The sequence below is a fragment of the Gossypium hirsutum genome, chromosome D06 (assembly GCF_007990345.1).
Source record: "Gossypium hirsutum isolate 1008001.06 chromosome D06, Gossypium_hirsutum_v2.1, whole genome shotgun sequence".
NCBI lineage: Eukaryota > Viridiplantae > Streptophyta > Magnoliopsida > Malvales > Malvaceae > Gossypium > Gossypium hirsutum.
In genome coordinates, this window is record NC_053442.1 from 18,322,189 (window position 1) to 18,343,856 (window position 21,668).

The 21,668-nt window shown below is 33.6% G+C and overlaps 1 protein-coding gene across 5 annotated transcripts; it reads left to right on the forward strand.

Moving 5' to 3' along the window:
• Nucleotides 1-1,553: 1,553 nt before the first annotated feature.
• On the forward strand, nucleotides 1,554-3,414 carry LOC107915044 (serine/threonine-protein kinase OSR1). 5 transcript variants are annotated; one of them, XM_016844147.2, is made up of 7 exons: nucleotides 1,557-1,871; nucleotides 2,237-2,298; nucleotides 2,383-2,427; nucleotides 2,542-2,623; nucleotides 2,735-2,803; nucleotides 2,881-3,028; nucleotides 3,140-3,414. In XM_016844147.2, exons 2-7 carry the CDS (start codon nucleotides 2,261-2,263, stop codon nucleotides 3,151-3,153), a joined length of 396 nt encoding a protein of 131 aa, XP_016699636.1. In that variant the 5' UTR covers nucleotides 1,557-1,871; nucleotides 2,237-2,260; the 3' UTR covers nucleotides 3,154-3,414. The 5 variants fall into 5 exon arrangements, with proteins under 5 accessions (XP_040951677.1, XP_016699633.1, XP_016699636.1 ...); XM_041095743.1 differs by lacking the exon at nucleotides 2,881-3,028 and having other exon boundaries at nucleotides 1,554-1,871; XM_016844144.2 differs by having other exon boundaries at nucleotides 1,556-1,871; nucleotides 2,881-3,414.
• The last annotated feature ends 18,254 nt before the right edge of the window (nucleotides 3,415-21,668 follow it).

The following is a 21,668-nucleotide window of genomic DNA, read 5'->3' on the forward strand; positions in this document are numbered from 1 at the left end:
CGCACCGTATTCTCCGAAAAAAAACAACACCATTCTCGGTGTGGCAAACCTCACCATCGTAGTAAATAACAGCACTAATACGTTCACTCATATTTGAAACTCTAACCTTCTTAGCCTCTCTATATTGTTTTTGCTGTGACTTATGCATTCTGAGAACATTTTCCGCCTAATTTATAGCCTCAACCCAAACATGCTACTGTAGCAAAAGCGCGTCCACGAGGGCGCAATTTTACAAATTCTTCTCAAATAGCATCCTGTTAGAAGCGATTTTATCCTATTTGCTCAGAAACGTGAAAAAAAGTTATTTCTTTCATGACCGACTGTAGCAAAAGCCCGTCCACGAGGGCGCGATTTTCTAAATTCTCCTCAAATAGCATCCTGCTAGAAGCGATTTTATACTATTTGCTCAAAAATGTCAAAAAAAATTATTTCTTCCATGACCTACTGTAGCAAAAGCGCGTCCACGAGGGCATGATTTCACAAATTCTTCTCAAATAGCATTCTGCTAGAAGCGATTTTATACTATCTGATCAGAAACGTCAACTCGAAATTATTTCTTCTAAGACCTAAAAACCCTAAAAGCCTGAACCCTAAGCCCTAAAAGCTGAAAAAACCTAACGTGGGAAAAACGGCAAAATCGCGTCCCCCGGAGCGCGCTACGTGGCTCAGGAAATCGCGTTGACGTGGACGCGATTTGTCAAAAAATGGACCATTCCGGTAAATAATTAAATAATGGGCCCATTTCGGTAATTTTTTAAAAAAAGGGCTTTTTTGATAAAATGCCCAAATATGTTGTGCTTAATGCTTATTATCTTTTTTGTATGTTTTTTTTTTAAATTTACAACCCAAAATCAAATATTCAGCTTGACTCGAAAAGGATAGGAATTTAAATTTATTGAACATGTATAAGAGAAATATAGGCACTTGCTAGAGTTTAGTATGACAGGATGAGTTTTTTTTTTTTAGATTTTCTCAATCATTTATGACAAATTAATTCAGTTCAATTTTTATTTTTTTATATTAATTTTGGGTTTGATGTTTGAATTTATTTTGATAAGATTTGTGTTTTATAATTTTTAGATGTTATTTAATAAGTTTCCAAAAAAAATTCATAAATAACTTTTAATTTTTTAAAATCTTTTTGGTTATTTTTATTATTTTAAATATAAAATATCTATTTTATCTAATAAAAATTCGATTCAGATATTATAATTGGAATCCATTTTCAATTTCTCGAAAAATAATTTTCCCCAACCCTAACCGTATTTGTTTGAAGCTTCCTGGTCCAGGATTGACAAGGGTCTTCAATCTAAACTCAGCCGAAAATATTATAATTGACGACACTCAACTAGGCGTGCTCATGGGCCGGGCGGCCCGGCTTGGGTCGGCCCGACGGCCTGCCCGAAATATGGGAGGGTTCGGGTAAAAATATAGACCCAAAATATAGGCTTGGGCAAAAAATGAGGCCCGTTTAAAAAATGGGCCGGGCCTCGGGCAAAATTTTTTTGGCCCAAACCCAGCTCGGCCCGACCCGAAAATAATATATATTTTATTTTTTAAAACATTTATTGATTTTCTTCCCCATTTCCCCCATTTCCCCGTTTCTCCTCTTCCAGAAATCCCTAACACCGACTGCCCTCCCCCATTTTTTTCTCAACCTCTTCCTCCGGCACCGATCCACCTCCAGTCCGGTAGCAATCCACCTCTGGTCCTCCATGGCTCCACCCATTTCCCCTATTTCCCGTTTCCCTTTTTCCACAAATCCCTAACCCCTTGCCCGATTGCACTCATCTCTTTTTTTTCTCACCCTTCACCTCCGGCACCGATCCACCTCCAGTCCTCCACGGCTCCACCCATTTCCAGAATCAGAGGTTAGTTTTCTTTATTAACAGTGTTAACCCTAGGGCCTAGACTATTGAAGATCCATGATACCGTATGTTAGTTAGACATTTAGTTAGTTTTCTTTATTAAAGTGCTTGTGTGTCTTTCTAACTTGGATTTCTGGGTCTTGTCCCCTTTGTAATACTTTTACTTCTCCTCTGGAATAAAAAGTTTGGTTTTCTTTTCCATTGGAACTCTTTGAACCATGGAAATAGCAAATAAGTTGAACATTAATGCCTTTAACAAGGGAGGCCCTGCTTGTCTCTCTGTTAAATCTTAATATGGTTAAATACAGACAAATCAAAGAATCTGCTTTATATGATGATTGAAGTTTAATGTTGGGCTTTGTTCACAGTTCGTTTCTCTTCTATTTCCGGGCATGCATTGGAAGTGTGAAATCCAGTTGATAAAAAGGATGTTAAGTTAATGTGTGAAATCCAGTTGGATTTTGAGAGTTGACAATGACTTCTATGTATCTCATTATCATTACTTTTATATCAGGATGGCTCCAGAAGTTATGCAGCAACTGCATGGTTATGACTTTAAGTGAGTCAGTCACTTTTCTTATCTATACTTCTTTTCTTTTCATTTCCTTCCATTATTTTGCTTTGTTATACCTTTTTAATCATTCTGTTTCATTTTCTTCTTTCCTGTAAACAGAGCAGACATCTGGTCTTTGGGAATAACAGCTCTTGAACTTGCTCATGGCCATGCCCCATTTTCCAAGCATCCACCGATGAAAGTAAACATCTCAGTTTTTGATTATTAAATGAGTTTCTTATTGCATGTATTTTGTGGTTTCATTCTTTTTTTACTTCTTAGTTTGATTGTTTACTCCTATTTTTGCTGGCAGGTTTTGTTGATGACCTTGCAAAATGCTCCTCCTGGTCTTGACTACGAAAGGGACAAGAGGTTCTCAAAGGTTTGTGTTATTTGATTGTGTCCTACTGACCCATGTCATTTTGTAATATAATTCTAGTAATGTTATACTTTTGGTAGTCTTTCAAGGAGATGGTAGCCACTTGCTTAGTGAAGGACCCAAAGAAACGTCCAGCATCCGAGAAGCTTTTGAAGCATCATTTTTTTAAACATGCACGCTCCTATGATTATCTTGTTCATACCATTCTGGATGGCCTTTCTCCATTAGGTGAAAGGCTGCTAAAGGCCTCTTGCTTACCTTTTTATTTATTTATTTCATCTGTTATTTGTTTAAGATGGGGGATTAATGTAGAATCTGATCTGGTCTCTTACATCTCAGACAAAAGAAGCTGATCTTCTTGTACAGAATAAAGCTCTCTACAAGGACAATGAGCAATTATCATAGGTAAATACTGGAGTTCTTATATTTGTCAAAAGTAACTGATAACACTAGGTTATTTCCTGTCGTACTAGTAGTTTAGGTTTTTGTATTCTAGTGCTTTGTTACACCAACTTTTAATATTTTCTTTAAGTATCAGTGTCCTAAACACATCTTGATACAAGTATGGGGATATGACCTCTAAATACATGAAAACAACTTGGAAAATTTGAACATACCTGTATTTGGATCTCACACTTGAGTCATAGAAACATAATTCGAGGCTACCAGCTCCACATTCATCTCAGGTTTTAAGACTAAGCGAAACTATTGCAGCTACTTTTAGTTTGATGGATAATGCCCATGTATATCTGTATGTCAAAAAATATGATAGTATTATATAACTTTGGATATGAATTCTTTTTTTGTTTGCGTTTTCACTCTCTAATTTATTAGGAATTTTTAAGTTTTAAATTTTTTAAACTGAATTGTTTTAAATTGTTTAAACTCAATTTTTAAGTTTAGGTTTATTAGGAATTTTTAAGTTTTAAATTGTTTAATCCCAATTGTTTAAACGCAAAGGATTACTTGAATTAAGTTTTAAATTTTAAATCATGTCAAAAACGGGTTGGGTCAGGCTGGGCCTGGGCCTAGGAATTTTTCTTAAGCCGGGCTTGGACAAATTTTTAGGCCCATATTTTGGGCCAGGTCGGGCCTGGGCCTAAATTTTTTCTTGGGCCCGGCCCATGAGCACCTCTACACTCAACACCCTTTCAAAATTTGATAATGGGATTACTCGGATATTGATTGTAATTTTAATTAACACACATTTATTAATTTAATAATTAAATTTGAGTGTAATTATCTAAAATTATTTATGGTATATTTCAATATTATAATTAATCAGTCTCATTAAATTTAATATAATTGGAATACCTCAATTACACAAATAATTGCACTTAAACTAAGTTGTTCAATGTGGGAAAATATTCATATTAAAATTTGACCGCTTGAAATCTCAAATTTAACATTTCCTCCTCTCATATATAGATAATTCTCTCTTATCTAAATACATTTCTTGTGTTTTCCTTTCCAATTAACCTAATTCCACACCCATTGTCCACTTACATATTTTTTCTATCTAAACCTCCTTTCGATTATCCTCTTCCTTCATCTACTTTTTTTTTCTTTATTTTCCTTAATCTTTTCTCTTATAAACTCAAGTTTATTTTAAGTCCATCCGTATTTTTAAAAAAATTATTGTAACACCCCTCACCGGTCCTACAACAGATCTAAGTAAGAAATGCTACATTGAACACTAAACTCATCATTTAAATTTATTCTCGTTTTATTATAACCGAGGTAACTTATAAAAAAAATTATCTTTTATACATAATTCACATATTACTAATAGGCCTAAGTGTCATGGGCTAAAACTTCAGTCTCGTAATCCGTGCAACCTTAGGCAATTTCTTGGTTTCAAATTCGCCTAAGTCAGCTTAACTCTTGCAAAGTGAGAATTCTTGATAGAAATTCTCCAAGGCACTGAAAATAAAGTGGAAACAACTTAGAACGAAAGAGTAATGAAAGAACAGAAAATACCGCAAGAAAGTAAAACCTGCCAAGTGTTTGAGTAAATGCTCCCAAAGTATTTTATTACTCTAACAAGAATGCAAAGAATAGGATGATTACAAGTAAGGGGGAAGGCCTCTATTTATAGTTGGCCTCCCCCAAAACCAACGGTACAAATTGAGTTATATTGATGGTCGAGATTAAATCCTATCTACAATTGAGGTTCTTAAGGGATTTGTAATAACCCACGCCCAATCCGATCGTCAGATTCGAGTATGGAGAATCACAAGTTGAAACCATTAAATTGACAACACCAACTAAATACCAAATATCCCAGCTTGGCAGGTACCAGCTTGCTAGAGCGGTGTCTCGATATTTTGAAAAACATATATTAGGTTGGAAACAACTTAAATATAATACTACACCATTTAAACTTGAGATATGAGTGAACTGCACTTGGCGAAAGCTCAATAAATACTTGCAAGTTCGAATAAAAATTTGCATTCAAGTTATTGCTCAAAAAGTAGTTTAAAATTCATTTTCAAATTCTAATCTCATATAAAAGTGATTTGGCATGAAGCCCAACAAGGTTACACAAAAAATATTTTGAAATACAAAATAACATTTCAATTACAAACTTTTAAGTTCAAACTGGCGGCTTTTAACATGCGTCCTAATACCTCAGCAATTACATGTTACACAAAGACAAGAAATGGCTCACAAATAGGCCGCAAATCTAGCTGAATCCTTAAAACGAAACGTCCAACCTACTAACCTAAAAATAAGAGAAAAGAATCTAAGTAAGTTCATAAGAACTTAGTGAGTTCCATGGAAAAATATATTATATATATCCCATAAGAACTTACCTCGATCTAAAGCCGTACGAGGTTTGTCTTGATCTAAACGAATAAACTCAACTCAATTCAATAATTATTTTATTCAATTCAATCCAAACTCATATTTTAGAAAAATTACATTTTTGCCCCTATAATTTTGATTTTATTACAATTTAGTCCCTAGCTCATAAAATAAAAATTCATACAATTCACCCATAGTCAAAATTATAGGGGGAAAAATGTAATTTTGCTAAAATATGAGTTTGGATTGAATTGAATAAAATAATTATTGAATTGAGTTGAATTTATTCGTTTAGATTTAGACAAATCGTGCATGCTAACATGTTTGGTGTGGATGCTTAGGCTTTGGCCAAGCTTTGGTTGGATCATGCCATGTTAATTTAATAAATGTTATGTATTAAAATGATAAGTTAAGTTTTATATTATACGAACTTACTAAGCATTTATGCTTACTCTATGTTATTTTTCCATGTTTTATAGTGCATTCGGAAGCTCTCTCGGGTTGGAAGCTTGTCGAAGTTATATCACACTATCCAATGACGAAATAAGTAGATTTTGATATTTCTAAGTCTTAGTTATAATGGCATGTATAGGTGTTTTGGTTGATGTTTTAGCCATTTTGTTTTGGCTTGTAATTATGTTTTTTTTTTGAATGATTGAAATTGTGGATATGTTGATATATGTATGTGGCCTTATGATGGAATTATGGTTGTGTTTGGTATATATATGTATGGACTTATAATGGTTGATATCATGGCTTATTGTGCTTGATTGATGGAAGATGGAATGGTAGTTAAAAATCAATGCTATGGGTTGTCCTTTGATATGCTTGAATGTGGTTATTTGATATAGGAAATTTAGTTGACATTTATGACTATTTGTGCTAATGCTTGTTAATGAACATCAAATGGAAAAATTGGTATAATGAGTGTGACTATAATATGTGAACATGGAGATAAATGTTGGCTTGAAATTGTTTACAAGTTAGTTGTTTTGTGCCTAAATCATGCATCTATAAAGTACTTGTTAGTTGTTGTGATTGAGGTGCCCTTTGGGCATATTGGTTGTATGAATATATGTCATATTAATTTAGCTTGGTTACACATGTTTTAAGTGCAACTTGAAGGCTTGTTTATATGTGGAAAATTGATTGTAGGTATGTGCATGAAAGGGTGAGAAGAATGGCTTGGAAATGACCTATTTTTCGTCCATACGGCTAGAGACACGGGCATGTGTCTTAGTCGTGTGTCAGACACAGTCAGGAAACACGACCATGTGTCCCTTGTAGCTTACTAAGGGTTGCATGTCAGGCAGTTACACGGCCTGGCACACGGGTGTGTGAGGCCATTTCGATGGGTGCACGGCCTGGCACACGGGCGTGTGGCTTGGCCATGTGACCCAAGTCAGAGAGTTATACAGGCATGGACACGGATTGAGACACAACCATGTGTCCTTACTTCGAATGTCCACATGGCCTAAGACACGGGCGTATGTCTCAGCTGTGTGACCCCTATAGTTTGAAAAATTTTCACCTTTTTTTGAAAGATTCTATATATTTTCGATTTAGTCTCGATTTGTTTCTTTTGTGTTTTTAGGGCCTCGAGGGCTCGTTTAAGGGGAAATATGTATGTTATTAATGGAACTTGCCATGATTGATGTTATGAAGTAAATGATTTAAATTTTTGAGTATTTTGAAATGTAATCTTCAGTAATGTGCCGAAACCCTATTTTAGTGACAAATAAGGGTTAGGGGTATTATAGCAAGTACCAGAACCAAAAGTTGAAGCCACTTACCCAAATATAAGGTGCATAGATTTAAACAAAATAATGCAGATAATAGACTCGAGGCACAAAGGAACTCACCATAAATCTTCACTCAGAGGTTTTCCTATTCAATGGGTTATTTTCCTTTATCACTGGGACCTTCTCCCATTTCTTTGGCTAAAATAATCAAGTAAATTCTTTAAATATAAAAACAATCAAAACTTAATGAAATAACATGATTCGATGAACATGCAAATAATTTTTGGGTGGAAGTTTCTTCCTACCCAGTATTCAAATGAAATCCCTACAAACAGTTCTTGCAACTACTCTTTCTATTTGGTAAACTTAAAAAGGGATTTAAGAATTTATCAATAGACAACTTAAGGAAAAAAGCTTCTATAAGCTTGACCAGAAAGCTCTTTCGTTAGCGATGAAGAACACCTTTGGTTTTCTTTGATGATAATGAAGGCTAGCAGAGAAAATGAATTAAAAATATTCTCTCCACTACCAGATTGTCCTATTTATAGTTATCTCTAACCCAAATCCCACTCAGGGTTAAACTCTAATCTGTAATCATACTCACATGCTTCCTCTAATTAATCACATCCTACGAGGCTCCTCAGGTGTCCTATTTATAGACATGTTATCTCCATTAGGATTCTAGATTACTTAAACATGTCCCACTACCCACTAAACTCTCATCTATGGCAACACAAAACACGGGTGGCAAACTTATTTGTAGGAGAGTTCGCCAAATACGATTATCTTCAAAACAAGAAACTTACCAATCCGTGAAGTGAGATTCCGTAATCTCGGTGAAGTTCAGTGAAATACTTCACCAGGAAGCTTACCAATGCTAACATATCTAAGTCTCGTGACTTAGGCAATCTAGCTAGCACAATCTCCCGAAATAGTACTAGCTCGCCAAATGAGGGTGTGACAGGATTGGCTCAATCCTTTAAGATTACAAAATCAAATCTTCTAAGATTACTTTCCATATTTACCAAGGTAGCCCTAATTTTTCCCTAGTGCTTCACTAGGCCACAAAGGCTTCAAGTAGACGGACATCTCTACATATTTCACAAATCAGGCCAGTTCAAGTAAGTCGAATAAGCCCCTTTTAATTGGTTGACCTCCATGGGATGCTCTTTATGCAATCGTCATGAGCTTTGATCTGTGGCCTGTGACATAAGCACATGCCAAACTAAGGTTCAAAATTTATATACCAAAGGGCTTAAACTTGAACCTTGAGGAGTGATGCGATCCAAACTGAAGGAAAAATCTTTGAAGTTTCATTTCTTTTTTCTTTCACCTATGTGTTTAAAATAAACACATTAAGCTACGTGAATAGCTTGGTAAGTACCTAATTGAATTCAGTATCTTACCAATTCATTTATTTAAGCATATTTTAAATTATTTAAATTATTTAAATTAAAACAAATTAATAAACTACTTATAGTATGAAATAACATAATCTTACTTATTTCATGCAACCTACTATTAAACTTACAAAGTATTTAGCTAATTTCATTATTAATTTATATTATTTGGTCATATAATTTCTTACATTGTCATTTACATGTCATATATCATTTTTATCGTTTACAGATCATGAACATTATCTTACATAATTCATGTATTTTAGTTTTCAATTTTATAGATCATTAAACTAAATTCATTATTTTTTCTTTTATATATTCTCACAATATTTTACATTTTCACTTTATAGCTTATCATATCATATAAATTTTTATTTACATGTCACATGTTACTTATATATTTTACAGATCATGATCACGACCGGAATATCGATAACATAACTCCTAGAGTCCTAAACCAAAATAGAACACCTGACCTTTAACAGAACTCTGGTAACAGAAATCTAATATCCAACCTGTACACCATGTTCCAAAGAACATAAACATGACATATCCTACCATAGCCCCTGTTTCACCAACCCTATTCCCAGCCGAACCCCCAACCCCTTATCACACCATAACCATATCATGTATCATTTCATTTATTCATTTTAGTTCCTTGACATTTAGCTTCATATATAATCATTTACTAACTTTTCAATTTCCTTTCAATGCTTGTATATGTAAACATTTCATTTCAATTTCACATGCACTTTCTTTTCTCTCTCACATTAGTAACTTATTTCTATTTATGTGTTTACCATTAAATTCATTATACACATTCAAATATAAATATTTTATTCACTTTCATTCTTACTCACTTATAAATTTTGACATTCATAGCTTACTTCTAAACATAACTATTACAATAATTTAACTTAATCACATAACTTCTAAACTTCGTTCATCATATTATACTTTCAAATTAATATCTTACTTAGTTATTTCATACTAAATTTAAATACTTAAATATCTAAATTAAGTAAGCAAACATAAATTCAATTAAGTACTTACCTATTCATTTCACTTGAACTTAACCTCCCTCTTTTCAATTCAAAGCTTTCTTTTTTCCTTTGCCAACTTATTTCTCTTCATACATAAATACATGAAAATCAATACATGATTTCATTTCCAAGTAACATGAAAATCTTAGGAAAACCATAAAATCACATATTTCTCCTTGACTTTCTCATCACTTTCCTAAGCTTTTCCTTCACTTTCTTCTTTAACTAAGTAGTTCCCATGATTGAAAATATTTCCATAGCACTCTATGATATGAAATTAAGCTATGGTTTAAAGGAAAAACTCAAGAAAAATGCATGAGAGATTTTCCTTTCTTTTTCTCTCTCTTTCTTTTTCCGTTTTTTTCTTTTATTCTCCTTTTCTTTCTTTCCCTTTTTAATTTTTTGGCCCGAGCTGCTTCCATTCAGCCTTTCAGTTGTGTAGAAAATTCTATATTTTTCTTTTTCTTTCAATTTCATCCTTATCTTATTAACTAATCACATTTCAACACATTTCATGCTTAATTGCCAATAATTTCTCTCTTTTGTGTAACACCCGAAACCCAACCTAGACATTATAGTCGAATCTGAAGAGTTACAATAATACGTTGAAATATTTACTTTTCAAAACGTGACTTGATACAAAACAAAAAATTAAAGTTTTATAAAACTTGTAATTTTGAATAAAATTTTACAATGGAAATTCTAGAGTTGATAATTTGGAAACTGTGGTCTTGATAAGTGAAAGAGTATAGTTCGTCAATTGGGAATATCTTAAAACATTTGTTATAAATTTGCATAAAACCCATTTTAAATTTGCAGCGGAAAATCCTTAGCTTGTTTTAGTTTTGAAAACCGAATTCTAATTTGTTAGCTAGTATGATTTTACAGTTTACGTTAAAACTTCCAAAAAATGACAAACAAATCAAAACCCAAAAACGAAACCAAATTCAAAAAAACATAGTCCAAAACCAAATGTCTAGAAATCTTAATTAACATAAATCAAACCATATTATTTCAAAGACCAATCCGAGCTCCCACACACCATCCAGTCCTAATTCCTGAAATGTATCAAACAAACGAGTAAGCTAGAAGCTCAGTGAGTGATTTAACCCACGTATAGAATTTTCTTACTGCAACCCGCACAATTGCAAAAATAAAAACAGAGTTTTATTTTTAGTAATCACATATGCAAAAACTATATCAGAAGGTCACATCTAGAAACATTTTTCAGATCGAAATGTCATATTTTCATAATCATATATTGAAACGATATTCTTAATTTCAGAATCAAAATCTTAAACACATTCTCTTATACATAATCAGATGTATTTCATATTCAGATACAAATGCAATCAAAGATCCTACCTCCATCCGCTACACACCAACTCCGTCCAACCAATAACACCAAATAAGACTATAAGAGTCCATCCATCCAATCATACTGGGGCGTGGAGGTATGCCACTCATAATAGTGCAGTTGAGCTGCCAGACAGGTATTGCGGTTTAACCGCCAAAATTGCAGTAAAATTGGTAGAAATCACTTCCTCTATCATATCCAAAACCCACCCCAATGCACATACACAATCATAATAACGCACATACATATCATATAAATGGTATGACATGCATACCTAATCATATATATATTTTTTACAGATCATAGCATATCATTTTACATAGTTGAATCGAATAGCTTATCAGAACATATAATAGAATATGTAAAACATACATGGTTTACAAAATACTTATGCTTGACTTACGTGCCTATTGATTGTAAAACATAACACATTTTTATACTTATCAGAGCTTATTTAACAAACCCCCTACACTTACCCATGTTTGGTTACTGAAACTTATGCTTTTCTGGGCCTACATAATGCCCACGGACCCAATTTTTGAGTCCCTTAATCGGGCCTCAAAGTTGGTCCAAAAGGCCCACATGACCCAAAAAATTAGCTCGTATGGTCCACACGGTCTTCATGATTTCACATGGTCGTGTAGTCCATCCGGTCTACCCACACTGTCTGCATGATTTCACACGGCTGTGTGGTTCTGGGAAGTTTCGAAGAACAACCCAGTTTCATGATTTTCTCGAGTTTCAAATGAGGTCTCGGGATAAAATTACACACCTGATAGCGAAAACGATCAACCATATAGCTAGGAACTCACGATACCTACATTCGTTTAATAAATTGTATTAACTAACCAAAAAAAACCCAACCATAAGACATCCTAGCACCGAATTTTTAGACCATTAATATCAAATTCAAGCACTTCTTCAAAACAACGATCAAACCCAAATTTAATCCGTAGGAGGGCTTCGATTTCCACCCAAATCGACTAACCAAGAACCACAAAATTACTAATCACAACATAGAATGAAAATTATACTAACAGAACTCCATCTTAATCAAAGAATGAACTAAGAATAGAGTATCATAAAAAGATAATTTAATGAAACTTGCACTATGAACGACCACTAGCAAAAAATGGAATGGAATCAAGCAAAAATCAAAGAAGAAGGAGAAAAGAAAATAAAAGAAAGAAGAAGAGAGAAAAAAATAGAGAAAAGGGGGAAAGTAGGAGAAAAGAATGTGAGAGTGGGAAGTGGGAGAGATAATTTCATAACTAACCACAACCCACAACCCACTATATCCCACTAATTAACCACCCACCAGATTCTCTCATAGCTCAAAACAAAAACAATTTTCATTTTGCACATAAGGGGACACAAACACAAGATCAAATGATAAAATGAAGCCTTACTACTGAATCAACAAGCTCATTCTTGTCTACGATCAAGTGAAAATAATTTATAAACTAGAAGTTCAAATATAGAGGTTTAGGCAAAAAGTAGCAAAAATTCAAGGGAAGGGATTTAAACACTAGACCTCTCACACACAAACACTACACCTAACCACTAAACCAAATCAATTCACTTGTCATAATTTTCATAATCTTAACTCAAAAGCCGGACGTGATTACTCATGGTGTCACTAACGCAGTTTCTTCTAACCCAGTTTTTGGGATGTGACACTTTGCACCTCATTGTATGGAAATTTTAATCCCACTATTATGTCTTCAAAAATCTATTAATAATGGTAAAGTTACGTCTAGGCCTCCACAGAATGGGAAAATTGCACTTACTCTATGTATTTTTCCACTTTATTCAATTTAGTCCATATTTTGATTTTCCAACTTCACATATCAGTATGTCTTCATGTCACATCCACAAAAAAAGATTTCTTAAAATTTCTCTCTTTTCTTAAAAGGGTAAATTTACACTTTTAATCCTCAAACTTTAAAAAATTTTCAATTTAATCCTTATTGAATTCATTATTCATACTTCTTTTCCAAATACTTTTTTCACATTCAATGTACTTATTGTTTTCAAAAACCAAAATTTTGAAGGATTACAAGTATATTATTTTTAATTTGATATTTAATAATTTGATATTTTTTTAATTAAAATTTTAAACACATACAACTTAAAATATCTTTTTAATATTTATGTTTTATTTTATACAAAAAGAGAAAACAAAAAACATTCTAATAATTCTTTTACCATATGCATCCGTCTGAAGTAAAGGAACAAGACTTGCTAGTAGAGTATCTTAGAATGACGGAAGTGTGCAAGTGTACACAATCGCAACAAGTAATAAAATGACAAGTAAATGTCGATTTATTGTACCCACAGGGACTGTGAAAAGAATTATTTATGAATGAAATTTTAAAAACACTTTGATGAAGAAAAATATTTTGATTTGAAGAGGTGATTAAAAACTAGGATCTTAACAAAGTAAAATAAATAAAAATAAAATAAAAGTTCTAATGCACGATCTCAAAAGATGATTTTAATCAAGATGTCATAATTGTGTTAGATTAATTACATTTCCTAACTTAGAATAATTAAACTCATGTTCATGTTGTTACGAATAAATTCACGGCAACTCGGTAATTTTCTAACTTATGAACATACTCACCTACCAAAATCCATTTATCTTTTGACTATATCTCTACGTCAATTCAACCGATTAAATAAATTTTAATAAGCAAATGTGTTAATGCACATACATACTTATGAAATTAAAATAATCGCTTGTACATATCTCTATGCCAATTCAAACAATTAATTCAATCTCATAAGCACATAAAAGATTACGCGAGGTAACAATATATTTCTACCTTGAAACAATTTAATCACAATAATCTTTCAAGTTATGCAAGACTAATGTATTGTTAGATACCGTTGCTAATTTAACCCTCAGCTACCTTAGATGATTAAACATGCACTGATTAAGTATCGTGTCAATTAATTACAATTTCAATCCGTTTAAATAATTAATTCATTAGTTACCTTACAATTGTAATGCAAGAATAACTTAGTCATGATTTTACTTAATCAAACATCTTACCGAGGCCTATAACAACACAAACACAATTTTAATAAATTAAGTAGAAAAAATGCAATCAACCTAACACAAATTAAATTTAAGCCATATTAATTAAATTAACATATCAACATCACAAATATTCATAGACATGTTCATCATAACGACAACAAAATTAAAAGGATAGGGAACAAGAATCAAATCTGGTGTTTCTCCGAGGCTTGACTAGTTTGCTCTGCTCCTCATTCTTTGCTTGTTCTTATTGAACTGAGGTTTTCATGAACACTTGAATGCTCCTCCATATGGTGGTTTAATAAATCTTTTTCAAGAGGTGAAATCGGCAAGGGAATGGGGAAAAAAAATGAAGAACGATGGAAGGGAATGAAGAGAGAAAAGTGAGAGAGAAATGAATAAATGAATGGGTTTGAGATATGTTTGAACTGAGCAGCCAAGGGGGTATTTATAGGTTGAGAAGGCTGCTAAAATTAGAAAAAATCAGCAGCCATAGAGTCCCGCCATGGCCGGCCACACATGTGGCAAGTTTGAAGGTTTCAAACTTGCTATTTTAAGGTAGGGGCAAATCTAGAAAGGCATAAATAGTGGAGGGGTTTGAATGCAATTTGAAAGAGTCTTCAAGGGCTATTTTGAAAGAAAAATAATCAACCAAACAAGCTGATTGGGTCAGCATGTGGGACGGTTTTGGGCTGCCCAGTGCTCGGTTGCATCGATTTTCTCGGTTCAGCTCAACTGGGCCACTTTTCATAATTAATTAATAATAAATTATTTAACCTGAATTAAATTAGATTAAAATAAAAATAAATTATATTATGAATTTATCCACATAATTTGGATCGTCTTAGGCTGAAAAATTATTTCATCTTGATGCTTCAAAATTGCTTCTCGATTTTGCGCTTCTAGTAGTGTCTGCCGAGCCGTTTTTCACCCTTTGTGCATATCTGTCAAAAATAATCAAAATTAATAAAAATTTGATATAAAATTAATTAATATTCAAAATGTTAATAATTTTCGACAAGAATTTTATCGAAACTGCATGAATTTAAGTGAAAAAGAGCATGGAAAAGTGTGTACATTTTCGTGTTTCCGCACCCCAAACTTAATTCATTGCTCATCCCGAGTAATGCACAAATTGGAAAGAATTTTTTCAAAAACACCTTTGAAAAATTCCTTCAGAACAACATTCTTCCAAAATTATGAATTTGATATACTTATGCTCAAGAACAAAAAATTTGAGATTTACGCTACTTAAGTATACATATCATTCAAATTAATCTCAATTATTCTTATGATAGCAAAAATAGAGTAAATGCTTTCTAATAAAGACATGTTAAATCCTTACCAATTTGATTTTATTCCCTTATTCAAGATTAAGCTGTAATCATTAAGTTTAACTTATGGCTTCATGGTTCAAATATGAAATCTGGAAACTCAGGCACAAAAATAAACGGGTCATTGTATATTTTCATAAGAGCATTTCTCATTAATTCATCCCGTATTTTTAAATATCTCTAGTAAGCTTGTTGCTACCATTGCATATGTTGTATGATGTCCATTAACTTTAATAGCTCATCTCGAAGATCTGGGCGAGGTGATTGAGTCCTAAACATTGAAGTTGCGACGTCAAGTTCGGTTACTAGTTCCATTGGTTCTGACTTATCAGGGATTTCAGCTGACTGCATTGGTTCGATCTCTATGGGATCTTCTTCTTCTTCTTCTTCTTCGGGATCCTCACTCTCTTCAACTTGTTATTGTGGAAAAAGTCTCCAGCTATTCGGTAGAGGTCCCAATTTGTGATTGTGCCCTGGCTATAACCTGTCTTCTTTACGTTTGTAGGAATTTTAACTTTCAAGCACAAAATTGTTATCGTAAAGGGAAAGTAAGCTGTGCCAGAATGTCTAGCGGCACAATTCCGTATTTTGCTCAAGATGATTTTTCCCACATCAATGGTATTTCCAGTTAAAATTGAGTATAATAAGACCATTCGCTCTAATGAAATTGTAGTCCCATGTGAAATAGGCATAAGGCTGAATCAAATGAAATAGAACCATACCTTCGCTAGTTGTAACACCCCAAACCTGGTCTAGACGTTATGGTCGAATCTGGCGATGTCACATGGAAGGAATTTGAAGACAAAATTATCGAGTTTAAAAACTGTTATAGTAAGTTAGCTTTTATTTAATTCGAAAAAAAATTAGTTGATTTGCTTTAAAACTTATCTCTTAGCGGAAGCTTTTGTAACCAATTAATTTAAGGAAAATCGTTTCTATTTACGAAAAACCTTAGTTTTAAAAAAAACCCGTGTTTTGTAGAGTTCAGTTTTAAAAAAAAATCCATAAAAACAGTATAAAGTCCCAAATTTAAAGCCAACCAATCCATAGTCCAGAAGATACATAAAAAACCCCAAATAAGTAATAAATTCCAGGCATTAACGGAAAATAGTCTAAAATTTACGTGTGGCCACTATCGAGTCCTCCGTTGCACCGACCCATCAAGTCTGGGGATTACCTATACAGATTAAACAGAGAAAGGGTGGGTTTTCGTAAACTCAATGTGTAATCCCCACAGAAAACATGCATACAGATAATCAACAGAATTTAGTTAGATACAGTCTGGGTCCCGTACCCATCACAGAATCAGTTTTAGCGTTAGCCCATTTAGATACAGTCTCAGAAAGACATTAAAGCCTTGACCCATATTAGATATAGAATGTAGATACAGTAAATCAAAATCCTACCCACCATCCTCTACACACCATCTCCGTCTAACCCTCCACACCATGTATGGATTCAATCAACCCACCCATCCCTACACACAATGCTGTATCGAAATACGGCACATAATCAGAAGTTGAGCTACCAGATAACAGGCTTAATAGCATTTCAGAGACTTCCTCCAAATATCATCAACCCACCCCGATGCAATGCAACATACAAAATATGTCATGCCATTATGCAATTAATAGTACATACATTCAGATATCATAAGTCATGCTCGGTATAGAAACCAGACAGACAAATCATACATATAGGGGTCTAAGTAAAGCTTACCAACCCTACAGTAGGTCCACAGTCAACTTGGAAGACCCGTGCAACCTTACAGAACTTTTCAAAAAAATGGGCTCACACACCCATGTGGCTCACCCGACCCAAATTAGCCTTGGCCACGTGATCCATTTTTTAATGTAACCTGTGCTAGTTGATTATTCATATACATTTTCACTATTTACTTATATGTTCCTTCAAAGCTGTCTACTTGAGTCACTGTTACTAAATTATTTATATCTTGAGATACAGAATTCTGAATAAAAATCAGCTTCATGTCTTTGAAACTAAACTCAAATACCTTTCTACCATAAAATTTTCAGAATTTTTGGTTCAGCCAATAAGTACAGTAAAATCTTCAAGCTTACCCCTATTCTGCTATTTGACAGCTTTGTCCCTTCTTTGCTAAAAATTAATTATCTCTTTGTACAAAATTTGGATGATGTTTACATTTGTTTATATTGAAAATAGACTCATTAATAATTTAAACATGTAAATTTTAACCCCTAATTATTTTTCTCCAATTTTTTATGATTTTCCAAAGTCAGAACAGGGGAATCTGAATTCATTCTGACCTTGTCTAACAAAGTTTATTATACCTCACGATTTACAATTCCATTACTTACACTTTTTCTTCTATGATAAACTAGGCTCAATAAGATTTAATTCTATATTTTATTAATTCTCTAATTCAATTTCCAAAATTTATGGCGATTTTTCAAAGTTAGCCTACTGTTGCTGTCCAAACAGCAAGCAATTTTGACTTTTCACCGAATTCTTTTTTTTTTTGCGTTTCGGGACACACTTGATTTTGTTTGATGCTAAAACAGTCCTCGAGCACTCCAAAGCTTATAATCAAGACACTCAACATCAATTTAACAGATTTACAAGGGAATTGACAACCAAGAACGAACCGAAACCCAACTTACCACCAACGATAACCCTCCGTTTAACTATTGTTATGACGAGAACAGTAAATTCACCAGTCCGAGCCTCCCCCTACGCCCAAATCGTAGAGAAAAAACATTACCATTGCAGTCATTAAGAGATTCATGAAAGAAACAAATAGAAACACTTACTGAAACTAAGCGAGCACTAACCGCGTGCGAAAACGAAGGAAAATAAATGGATTAGAGAAAAATCAAGAAGAAGAAAAAGAAGAGAAAGATTGAAAAATTAGAGAATTTGGGAAAGAGGATAGGGAGAAGAATAGACGACATAATTTTTTTGGAAAAGAGAGTCAAAATTCAGTTATGGGAAAAAAAATCCCGATAACCCCCAAAATCACTTAATCTTCTCCCCTAATTCCCACTACACATCCACTACTCAGAACACCTTATTACACAACTCTATCCCAAAATCTGAGCAAAAAAATAATACCCTTGCCTGCATAGGGATTCGAACACAAAACCTCCACCATAATAACACACCATTTAACCACCAAACCAGCAGTCCATTCTGATGTAATTTACCCAACAATCAAATAAAAGCATACTAAACAAGAGTAAGACCTAATTCATTCAAAATACCAAAAATTTCCTAAGGAAAGGCTTGAACTTGGGACCTTCCAAACACTCTCAAAACACATAACCACTAAAGCTAACAGATATTTGTGTCATATTTTCACAATAAAAAAATTAGAAATTTTGGGGGGTTACACTAGTGGTGTCAAATATTCTCTACGACAAGTGTGAATTCCTTGCTTTTGACATAGTCCACTTAGAACTTGGAACTGTAAGTTCCTTAAGAATTTCTTGCAGATTTGGAAACTCAATATTGCTCATCAAGGAAGAATATTCACCGTCTTCGGAGTCAGGTAATTTAAAGAATTCATTAATAGTATTTTAGGTTATTGGTACCTTGATTCCGCAAACAGAAACTTTCGTCAATTCGCTTGAGGTCAAATTTGCGTAAAATTTACTAACTAACTCCTCATCTGCACTAGGTCTTTTATCACAATATAACTCCCAATTGAGAGCTTTTGCAATTTGTTGAATGCGCGCCATGAAATCAATATAGTTGTTTTCTTTCAGCATAAAACCTTTTTTTGGGTGCATCTGTTGGTTATTGAAAACGCTTTCGTATCTTGCTTTGGCTTCTTCACAGTGGAATTTGTTTTGTGATTCGTCAATTTGGACAGAGGCACGAGTTCTCTTGCAAGGCATGATTAACCTGAACATACGATGGAAACAAATATTTTCTTAAAAATTTAATAAGTATAAAATATTAATAATTTAATAAATTGGAAAATTAAATAATTAAATAAAATTAAAGTTTAGGAGCAAAATTTGTCTTGCGACTTTTTTATAAAAATTAAAAACTCAAAGAAAATAAATATAAAGAAAAAGGGGTTGGTTTAGGGATGGTTGTAGGGTGTCTTGATGGTGTAGTACGATAGGCAAGGGTGTTGGTGTGAGTAGCAAGGTGCGGTGTAAATAGATGTGCAGACAACAGGTGACACTGTGGGGCAAACAACATGGCTGGTGTGTTGGTGCGTATGAGTGGGTACGTTAGTGCAGGTCTAGCACGAGCGGCAGTAGCGGCGTGAGCTACTGGTGCGTGTGTGAGCTGCTGGCCGAATGGGGCTATTGCTAGGCGTGAGGGTGACATGCGGAGCTAGACGGTATTACAGCTAGAGAGTACGACACTAGGTGATTCGGTACTTGGTGGGTTTTGGATGCTAGGATTGATGGAGGGATGAGTGAAAGAAATGGCAAAGGCGGGTGAAATTTATAGTGAAAGGAGTAGGAGTTTAATTAGGATTCTTAGAACAAATTAATAATTAAGATATTCCAAGTTCTAATTCTACATTGAGTTAACAACAATTAATAATTAATATAATGCATATTAAATTATTATTTTCTATTAATTTATTAAAATTAAATACTTATTAAATAAATTATGATCAAATTTAAACTAATCCTAATTCTATGCGAAGTTGATAATAATTAATATATATTATAATTGATATAATTATATATTAATGATTATCATCTTATTTATTAAATTAAATTAAAAACATTCATTCTAGATGCCTTTTGAAAATATTTATAAAAAGAGACATCTAATTTTTAATATTACAAAAAAGAGCAACCAAATTTTGAAAAATAATTCAATTAAGTACCTAGACTTAAGGAAAATTTGAAATTGAGTTGCAATTAAAACTTGGATCAAAATTGACCATTTTATTTGAAATACTAAAAATTTATTTTTCCATTTAAGGAATAATTTCTCGAAAGATTATGTTAAAATCAATTCCCAGGAAAGATTGGAGGGGTCACAAACGATCCCGCTTAAGTTCCAATCTCCTAGACGAATTTATTTAAACATAATAATCACAAAAATATACCCTAAATCATTTATTTAAAAAGAAAAACAAGAAAAAATAAATATATGGTAAAATGAATGAGATTTGATCCCGTTCAATTTTATATCCCCAATAATGTTTTAAGCGCTGAGCATTGACTTGAAAATTACCTCCTTTACTTTGAAGTTCGACAATTCCATATGGGTAAACTTCGTGAATTGTAAATAGACCGGACCAACGTGATTTTAACTTACCTGGAAAGAACCTTAATCTGGAATTGAATAACAAGACTTACTGACCTGCCTCAAATTCTCAAACCTGAATGTGTTTGTCATGCCATCTCTTAAGTCTTTCCTTGAGTAATTTGACATTCCCATATGAGAACATTCAGAACTCTTCTAACTCATTGAGTTGGAGCATTCGTTTCTCTTTAGCAAGCTTAAGATCCAAGTTGAGTTGTTGGAGAGCCCAGTAAACTTTGTGTTCTAACTCCAAGGGCAGATGATAGGCTTTCCCAAAGACCAACCTATAGGGTGACATCCCTAAAGGTGTCTTGTATGCTATCCTGTAGGCCCATTAGGCATCATCCAGTCTTTTTGACCAATCTCGTCGGTTTGGACAAACTACCTTCTCGAGTATGCCTTTGATCTCTTTGTTTGCCAGTTCAGCTTACCCATTCGTTTGCGGATGGTAAGTTGTGGCAACCTTGTGCTTCACTCCATGTTTGTCGAGTAACCTTTTCAACCATTTGTTAAAAAAATGGGACCCTTCATCACTGATGATAGCTCTTGGGGATCCAAACCTTGTGAACACATGCTTCTACAAAAATTTCATCACAACGTTAGCATCGTTCGTCAGATATGCCTCGGCCTCAACCCACTTAGACACGTAGTCTACTGCTACCAATATGTACTTGTGACCAAATGACGGAGGGAAAGGATCAAGAAAGTTAATACCCCAAACATCGAATAACTCTACCTCAATGATGTTTGTCCAGGGCATCTCATTTCTGTTGGTGTCGTTTCCAACCCTTTGACATCGATCACAACTCTTTACGTAAGCATACGCGTCTTTGAATAGTGTTGGCCAAAAGAATCTGGCTTGTAATACTTTGGCTA